The sequence below is a fragment of the Nicotiana tomentosiformis genome, chromosome 4 (assembly GCF_000390325.3).
Source record: "Nicotiana tomentosiformis chromosome 4, ASM39032v3, whole genome shotgun sequence".
Lineage (NCBI taxonomy): Eukaryota > Viridiplantae > Streptophyta > Magnoliopsida > Solanales > Solanaceae > Nicotiana > Nicotiana tomentosiformis.
In genome coordinates, this window is record NC_090815.1 from 244,871 (window position 1) to 254,982 (window position 10,112).

The following is a 10,112-nucleotide window of genomic DNA, read 5'->3' on the forward strand; positions in this document are numbered from 1 at the left end:
ATAAATATAGAAATATGCTTTAATCATGTTAGTATATTTATTTTAAGTCCTGCATTTTGTAGGAGTCTTCTTGCCCTATTAGATTTTTTTTAGATAGAATGTCTAACACTTTTATTTTTATTTTGTATAAGATTGGTTTAGATGAATTAATTATAAACATGGTCAATGAGGTTTCGTACAGCCAACCCCAACTTGTTTAGAACTACGGCATAGTTGTTGTTGTACCAGATAATGGAGCTTGGTCCCTTGCTTAACTCCTAAGCTTCGTCAACAATTGTCCCACTCTTTCAACTTTCCGATCATCACCATCCTTCTAAATCAAAGACAAAAATTGTCTATTCCAGTTTGATGCTTTCCTCTCTGCTTTGCCAATAACTCCATGTCAGATGTCAACTGATTTGTGACCTGCTCCTAATGGCAAGCGCAGATATGTCTTATGTATTTTGCTAATCTTGCAAAACCAGAACTCCTCTCACTTACTCTATCCTCACAACTTTTTGCTAGAATCATTTGCAACCTAGAAATCATTTCAAACACAAGGATAATGATCTTAAAGAATTTCAATCGTAATATATCTTCTTCACATAGTATGTGAGTGTTATTAGTTATATACTTCCTCTTTTCCAATTTATACGACACTATTTTCATTTTGGGACGTCCCAAAATATTTGACGCTATTCCTCTTATATACAAATTTCAAGCTTTCAATAATTCAAAATTACTACACTATTCAAATTTAGAACTCAATGGGATATTCTCTCTGTTAAATCAACTTTTCAGCCACTACTTTAATATTTGTTTTCCATGTAGCTTATAATATAAAGTCAATTTAACATTTTTCAACATCGTACCCAATCAATTGGAATCTTGTTTTCATGGACTTCGATTCATATCAAGTTGCAAGACAACTGGCTTCTAGTTGTAACCAAGCTGCAAGCCAACTCACTCTAGGTCAAAATCAAGTGGCAAGCTAACTTACTCCAGGTTAGTAATCCAGTTGCAAGTCAACTTACTCTAATTTGTAATCAAGTTGACAACCAACCTACAGAAGGGGAGCCTTGGAGCAATAATAAAGTTGTCTCCATGTGACCGGTTCGAGCCGTGGAAACAGCCACTAATGCTTGCATTAGGGTAGGATGTCGACATTACACCCCTAGGAGTGTGGTCCTTTCCCAGATACTGCGTGAATGCGGGATGTTTTGTGCACCGGACTGACATTTTGACAACCAACGTACTGTAACTTAAAAACAAATTGCCACCAAACAACTTACCAAATTGAATAGGAAAAATACAAGACATTTTCCTAACAGAGCTCTTTAATGTTTAACTTTTTGTTGCTAACCTTCTGGTCTTCCCAACTGCACTGAGTTCATTCTTAAATTTTAAACGCGCAACATCTCTCTATTAAAGTGTCTTAGGAGCTCAAATAGTAACAGGTACAGTGTTTTTAGTTCAAAAATAAAAGGAAAGGAAAACTGCATTCCAAACTTGTGCCCGGCGACCGGCAGAAGTGAAAAATAAATAAGACGACAATTACAACAAATGCCAAAAATTAAGTAAAAGGGAGGCGTAAAATACCATTAAATCCTTGAATTGCAGCAGAAACAATATTTTTAGTTCGAGCTTTGTAGATTTCAAGCGTTGTGCATTCCTCCCCGAAGATTCTATCTGCATATCCAAAGAAAAAAGTGAAGAAACAAAATGAGTAGATGATGAGAAAAGGGGGAAAACCTAGAGAGAGAAGTGAGAGAGCGAACCAAAATCAAACTTGGCGGGCTGGTTGGGAATGAAGATAGAGTCGCCGGAGATTCGCCAGGGGCTGCACTTTGCATCTTCCGGCGACAGAGGCCTCGCTCTCACAGACACGTGGATTCTCTCCATCCTGATTCCTTAGGGTGAAGTGTGAACTCTTCCCGAGAAGAAGTCTCAGATTTGCTGATTTTCCCGCCCGGGGACTCTTCCGCCAATATTCAATTGGAGTTCTTTTTTATGGAAGGCTTAAAAAAAGTTGTTCATTAATCACAAATTAGAAAAATCAGACTATCTATATCTTTAATTATCAATATATCTATACCTATATCTATCTATATCTATATTTATCTATCTATCTATATTATTATAAAAGCACAAATAATTTATGTCAAATATTGAACGACTAAAATATACTCGAAACATTGATCGATTTTTATAACCTTAAATATTTATATAATTTGAGAATATAATTATAAATCACCTAAGACTAAAATTCTTTTCTCATTTAAAGTTTAAACTACACATGAGGCAAGCGTAAAAGTTGCAATTCTTTTTGGTTTTTAGGAGTTCCTTTATAAGTTTAACTTATTACAACTCCTTTTACGGTTAAGATAATCTCTTATTTCGAGCACTTGCTATTCCTTTAGTTTAGATTTCTTTTTTATTCTTTTTGAGTTAGGAGTCCTTAAATTTTTTTGGTTGTCTATTTCAATTATACAATTTTACCTTACATAATTTTTTTCCCGAATTATATAGGCAAGCACATTTATAAAAGAAGTTATTATTCTACGGTCTTTGGATAGAGCTACTACAAAAATAAAATTTACACTAAACAAAATAGTTATTTAACTATTTTACTAATATTAGTGAATAGTCATTTAATTTTCTTAATGTTCACGATTTCAAAATCAGCAAAAATTTTCATATTAAATGCTTTCTTATTTAAACTATATATTTGTTTTAAAAAAAACTAATAAAGAAGGTTTGTGTAGGATATTGGGTTATAAGTTATGGGTCGCCCATGTGGACTGACCCGATCCGTTTTGAAAGAGGATAAGATTGGAAGGTTACAGGGATGTTACCCTGGCAGTTTAAACCAATACAACCACTATTAGTAGTGGGGTGGGAAAAATCTAAAAAATATTGTTCTCTCAATCTGCCCAAGAAATAACGTACTTCTTCTCCTTCTTGAAGGAACTTCTCGTGTTCTTTCTTCTCCAAATAAAAATACACACACAGATAAAGAGGCATTTAGTTTGTGGGAATACACTTTGTTTCCTAGTGATTCAAAGGTTGATTTGGGGCAATTCTTTAGGTGGTGAGTTCAACAATTATTCTGTTGCGTTGACAGGTACGTTAATGTTGTTCTCGCCCCGCGATTATTAAACTATCATTGGCATTAGAGCCAGCGTTGTTTCTTGATTCTTTAAACATGGAATAATAGAAAACTTTGTTGAAAAATTTCGCCTCCAATCATTGTTTGTTCCAAAGCAATTTTTTTCAGAAAATGAATTGCAGTATGTTGCAGTAATTTTATTCTAAAGAGAATATTTGTTTCTGATAAAACTTAATTGAAAATTGGTTGCTCTACTAATTTGCTTCATTGCCTTAATTTCCACTTCTTACTAGTTTTGTTTTCCTGATATTTGCTTATGAAGTGATTATGGCTATTAGAGTCTTAATTTCCAACTTTTGCTATGAACTCCCTTAGAAATTAGCATAATATCTCAGGATTGGAGGTTATTTTAGCAGACGAGGTGTATGTATGCCGAATCTCTTTGTTAAAAGTTATAATAATTTTAAAAGTATTTTGCATTGAAACTGCTTTTAATATTGTAATTTGCTAATGTTGGAATGCAAATTTTACTGTGCTAAATGAGAGATTCAAGATTGAGATATTTTGTCAAACCGAGTCAATTAGTAGTTGTTTTAATTACTCATCGGCTACTAATGCTCTACAATTTGATATTTGGATTAGACAATCTTAATAGCACCTAAGTCACACGTAACATGTATTTCTGGTTCATAAGCATTTTGTTCTCATAATATGCTTTCACCTGTTGAAACTAAAAAAGTGAATTTTTATCTACTTAATATAGAAAATTAGTTTAGCATTAATCCCTTACATTGATATACTTTTACGAGTTATTGTGGCATATGTTGTCATATTTGATGGTTGTAGCCATTCTTATTATTTCCTTGGTCCTATTTCAGATGTGGCTGAACAGGGACAAGTTCGAATTACTCCAAGTGGGAGTTCTCGAAGTCAAGGAAGGGGACAACGTAGAAGGGTACGTCGTCGCATGACTTATTTCTATAATAATTATAACTCGGAGCCTAAAGTCATCAGGAATGTCCCAAGGGCGAGACAAAATGAGTTAAGGGATCGAAGGGTTGAATGAAGGGAAGGAGAAAAGAAATTTAGGGAGTTTAAGGAATTTAAAATGGGCCATGATACTTCCATTCCTGAACATGTATATTTTTAAGTTAAAAAGAGTTGAACTGGCTAATTACATAGAAATTACCGATGGGGAAGCATTAGCTATTTTAGCAGACTCTCTTCGAGAGCCTTAGGGCGAAATTTTAACTGAGATTTATCATGATATTTTGCCTAGTGCACCTTTTAGCGTGTATGTACAAGAGTTAGGATTCGATTGGTACATGTATGTCTTAGCAAACATGTAAATTGTTATTATGTATTTTATCTTAATGAAATTTAAATTAAGTTATTTGTCTCACCAGTTACATACATTGTTTATTATATTTTTTTTAATGGGTTGAGGCTTGAAATAAAGTACACACTAAGAAGTGAATTTAATATTAATTAAAATATTTAGATATAGATGATGAATGAAAACGTAGTGACCTTTCGATTCTATACTAATATAGAATTAATATTAAAACTAATTTACTTGAGTGTATAATCACATGCATAAATTGAATGTAGTATATATATTGATGAGTTAAACGTGTAATATTGTCTTTAATAACAGACATGGCATCGAAAAGTATCATTGCTGACTTGAACAAGGGTGACAAACTGAATGGTAAAAATTACGACATATGGAGTCGTAAAATGTGGTATGTACTCGAAGAGCAAGATGCTCTTGAAAGTATTAACCATGCTATGAGTCACCCAGATGAGGGTAACATTGTCCAACACAGGAGGGATTTGGAAACTTACAATATTTGGAAAAAGAAAGAATCCACTGCACGTGGAATTATTGTAAGTTCAGTTGATGATGATCTCATCCGCGAATGTGAGCAATATCCTACTGCTCAAGCCATGCGGGCATACTTAAGAGAGGCATATGGGGGTACAACTATGACTCGCCTTCGACAGCTGACAATCAAGTTTGACACGTAAAAAAAACGTCATGATCACAGTGTCAAGCAACATCTAAGAGTGATGTCAAATACGATTACTCAACTCAAAAGTGATATCCATGCTCTCTCTGATGAGCAGCAGGTTCATGTAGTGATTCGGTCTCTTCCCAATAATTGGGAACATCTGAAGGTTAATTTGACCCACAATGATGCAATCAAAACTTTTGCTGATGTTTCTCGTCATGTGGAGCTTGAAGACGAGCGACATGGTGCTGCTAAAGCTGTATATGATGCCTTTGTGGCAGAATCAAGTGGTACAAAAATATCAAGCTTCAAGCGCAAGAGAAACTAAAAAAATAACGGAAAGGGTAAGGAGACCGGAGAAGGATCCTCTAAGAAAAGAAACAAGCCAAATTCCAAGAAAGAAAAAATGTTCTATAAGAAGAAAGTCAAGAGCAAGATGAAGTGCTACAATTGCCAAGTCCCAGGCATTTTGCTCGTGAGTGCACTGAGCCGAAAAAGGTAGTATTTCAAAATGTATTGTTTAGTGATATATATGTTTCTAGCACTGTTTTACTAATGGAATCTTATCCTGTGTGGATTGTAGACTCAGGGGCCACCGACCATATGAGCCGCGATAGAGAAGAGTTTCGTCGAGTTCCACCTGGATCAAAGCATGTATATGTGAGAAATAATGCAAAGCTTGAAGTTAAAGGGATAGGCACTTGCAGAATGGACATGCGTGGTGGCCGATCTTTGATGTTGCATGACGTCATATATGTTTAAGAGATTCGACGAAACTTAGTCTTTTTGTCTGTTCTTCTAGATTTAGATTTCAATTTGAACTTTAGTCGCAATGGTCTTAAAATTACTCAAGACAATGTTTTTTTATGGTTTTGGACATCATTATGATGGTTTTATTGTGTTAGATTGTAATCCTTCTACGTATAACTATTACGTTGACCGTTGTGTTATGGCATGTTATTCTAGTAACAATGATGTTAATGTTATTACATGACATGCAAGATTATGTCACATAGGGCAGGATCAAATAAATAGATTGGCTAAATGAGAACATTTGAGTTCTTTCTCTAAAATTGAAATGCCAACTTGTGAAAATTGTCTTGCCAGAAATATTACAAGTAAACCATTTGGAAAGGCTAAGAGAGCTAATTTTCCATTGCAATTAATTCATTTTTATATTTGTGGTCCAATGAATGTGAGGGCTAGGTCTGGTGCTTTATATTTCATTACGTTCATTGATGATTTCACACGCTTTGGTTATGTCTATTTGATTTCTCATAAATCTGAAGCACTTGAATGCTTTAAAAAGGATTTGAATGAAGTTGAGAATCAATTAGACAAAAGGATTAAGACCTTAAGAACTGATAGAGGGCGTGAATATCTATCAAAAGAATTTGAAGAATTGTGCATTGAAAAGGGAATCACCAGACAATTAACTATTCAGTATACACCTCAACAAAATGGTGTAGTAGAAATGAGGAATATGACACTACTGGACATGATAAGGTCCATGATGGCGCATGCAAATTTACCTATCTCCTTTTGGGGAGATGCGTTATTGACTGCATCCTACATATTGAACAAAGTGCCTTCTAAATCAGTTTCTTCCACTCCTTATGAGCTATGGACTGTCATAAACCAAACTTAAAGGATTTATGACATTGGGGTTGTGCTGCATATGTAAAAGATCCTTTTAGAAAGTTTGGTAAATTAGGTCCAAAAGGTAAGAAATGTATCTTTATAAGATATTTAGAACACTCCAAAGGGTATGTGTTCATTGGTGAATTAGAGGATAGAAGTGTCACTAAGATTGAATCATGAGATGTCACATTTTTGAAAAATGTTGAACTCAGATAGTCAGCAAGTGTCTTCTGACACAGTTAGTAATCAAATTGATCAAAATATTATTCTTGATCCGAGTGAGAGTGGGAACTCTCAATCCCAAAATCCTTCTGACGAACCTGAATTTCAACTATGAAAGAGTGCCGGGAAAAATATACCCAAACGTACTTATGAAATTGGAAATTATGTTTTCTTGGTATCTCTCACAAAAATGGATGAGCCAAAGTCTATGATTGAGGCTTTATTGGCCCTCGAAAAGATGAGTGGATGAAAGCAATGAAAGAAGAATTATAGTCCATGATCCGCCTGGGCGTAGAGCCATTGGGAACAAATGGGTTCTCAAAGTTAAACGCAAAACGGATGGGTCAATAGAAAGATACAAGGCACGATTGGTGGCAAAAAGCTTTAATCAAGAAGCCGGAATACATTATGAGGAAACATTTCCACCAGTTGTGAAGTTTACCTCAATTCGCTTACTTTTGGTTATTGTTGCACGTTTGAATTTGGAATTACATCAAATGGACGTGAAGATAGCTTTTCTCAATGGAGAACTAAACGAAGAAATCTACATGGAACAACTTGTAGGCTTCATCATTAAAGGCTAAGAAAAGAAGGTCTGTAAATTGAAAAGATCTATTTATGGCCTCAAGTAATCTTCAAGGCAATGGTATTTGAGATTTCACAAGGAGGTGATCTCATATGATTTCACCATGATTAATGAAGACCAATGCATTTATGTGAAGAAGTCCAATGGGATGTTTGTAATTCTTTTTTTTTATGTGGACGATATTTTATTGCCCGGAAATAATTTGGAGTATTTGAAAACTATCAAGTCATGGCTTTCAAAGTCATTTGACATGAAAGATATGGGCGAGGCATACTATATCCTTGGAGTTAATATCCAAAGAGACTGTTTCAAAAAGTTATTGAGTCTATCTTAAGAAACTTATATAAATAAAATTTTGGAGCATTTTCGCATGAATAGTTGCAAATCCATGGATACTCCTATAGCGAGAGGTGAAACTTTAAGTCTTGAAATGTGTCCCAAGACTGAAAATTAAAAGGAAGACATGTCTCGAGTTCCATATTCAAGTGTTGTCGGGAGCTTGATTTACGCTATGATGTGTACTCGCCCAGACATTTGTTATGTCATAGGTCTGGTTAGCAGGTATCAATCCAATTCTCGAAAAGATCATTGAAAAGCTGTGAAGAGAATTTTCAGATACCTAAAGGGAACTGCAGATTATTCATTATGTTATAGTAGAAATGATTTATACTTAAGAGGATATACAGATGATGATTGGACTGGTGACCGGAATGATAGAAAATCAACATCCGGCTATGCCTTCTTGTTTAATGGTGGTGCTATATCATGGAAAGGTAATAAACAAACCTGTACAAACCTTTCAACGATGAAAACTGAGTTTGTGGCTTGTGCGTCTGCAGGACAAGAAGTTGTTTGGTTGAAGAGATTCTTTGAGCATTTGGATATTACAAAGAACTCTCGGGATCCTATGACTCTATATTGTGATAGTCAAGCGGCTATTGCATATACAAAAGATCCTAAGTATCACAGCAAGACCAAACACATTGACATCAAGTATAAATTTGTGAGAGACATGGTAGCAAATGGAGAGATAAATTTACAATACATTCCTATGCGAAGCATGATAGCTGATCCTTTTACAAAGGCAATATCTAGAGACCTGTTTGAGAAACATGTTATGGCTCTAGGTTTGCGAAGGATATGAACATATTTATGTATTGTAAAATGACTTTAGTATTATAATATGCTCATCAAAATTTGTCTCTTGAATTTATACTTATATTCCGTATGCATGTGATGAATGTTTTGTTGATAAAGTGTGTCGAACAAGTCGCGAGATTGGCTCTCTCACACGAGCAATCGCCTATTGCGTTAAGAATCGTGAAGAGATGAGACCTTATAGAACCTTGTATAATGCGAGGTTATATTTACTTGTAGAGGTCGGTCTTGACAACTAATCAGACTTACGAATTTCACTATTCGATTATGACTTGTTTTGTAAGCTAGATGCAAGTTTCTTTAAGAAGATGGTTTGAGGATTATTGAAGTGAGAAACTCGGGTTAGACATTTGGAGGTGTCTAGGCCAAGATCTGTACGGTGTTGAATGATTAAAAGAATAAGACACACACGCCAATATAAGGTAAGAACATTGTAACATGTGTTTCATACCACGTGTGCTATCGACCATGGGATAATGGAAGAATGAATCCCTACTTATTCATTGTGTGAGATCCCAAAGAAGTTAGAGTAACTTTTATTGACATACCCTTTGACCCTTTGCTGTCTCTTGAAGTGCCAATCAGTGTTGTTACTTTAGCATGCCACTAATAGCCATGAGTGATTCGGCAATCCAGTGCATGTCTAGGAAAGCAATTGATTTGGAATGGAGAGATTCGAGTAGAAAGGGAAGACAGCTAAAAATTTAGTAATTTAACTTGTATTCATAGGTCGACCATGACACTTACCTGAGGGTATCAAATGTAATTATGAATACAAAGTTAAATATGAACTCGAGTTCACCTCTTTCGAGGATGAAGGATCGGATAAGTAGCTACTTGAGTAGCGGGTAATGTCTGGGGTATAGCGAGTAATAAGATCCTCATGTTAGTAGTAAATCCTTTCCGCGTGTGATTGGGTTTTTTACATTGAGATGTTAAGAAACCTTAAAGGGTCTAAGAATATTATAGCTCTTAATGCTCGCAGGTCGCACAAACTATTTGCTAGTATGAATTACGTGTGTTATTGCCATAGTACTAGCTTAGATCTAGTCCACCATGTGTGAAGTGAGAGATGTAGGGTATTGGGTTATAAGTTACGGGTCGCCCATGTGGGCTGACCCGATCCGTTTAGAAATAGGATAAGATTGGAAGGTTACATGGAAGTTACCCTGGCAGTTTAAACCAATACAACCATTATTAGTAGTGGGGTAATTAACATACAGAGGTGTGGGAAAAATCTGAAAAATATTGTTCTCTCAATGTGCCCAAGAAGTAACGTACTTCTTCTCTTTCTTCAAGGAACTTCTCTTCTTCTTTCTTCTCCAAATAAAAATACACACACAGATAAAGAGGCATTTAGTTTGTAGGAATACACTTTGTTTCCTAGTGATTCAAAGGTTGA

At 35.2% G+C, this 10,112-nt stretch overlaps 1 protein-coding gene across 4 annotated transcripts in view; it reads right to left on the reverse strand.

Annotated features, from left to right (window-relative positions):
- LOC104101510 (kinesin-like protein KIN-7O) overlaps positions 1-1,985 on the reverse strand; it is a 45,020-nt gene extending 43,035 nt beyond the window's left edge. For 2 of the 4 annotated variants that reach the window (XM_070199458.1, XM_070199455.1), the window contains exons 1-2: positions 1,758-1,985; positions 1,579-1,668 (exon numbers count right to left, since the gene is read on the reverse strand). In XM_070199458.1, coding sequence (XP_070055559.1) covers positions 1,579-1,668; positions 1,758-1,881 — 214 coding nt within the window. In that variant the 5' untranslated portion in view covers positions 1,882-1,985. The remainder of the gene's footprint in view (positions 1-1,578; positions 1,669-1,757) is intronic. The other 2 variants (XM_070199459.1, XM_070199456.1) reach the window with 1 other exon arrangement.
- Positions 1,986-10,112: the final 8,127 nt, after the last annotated feature.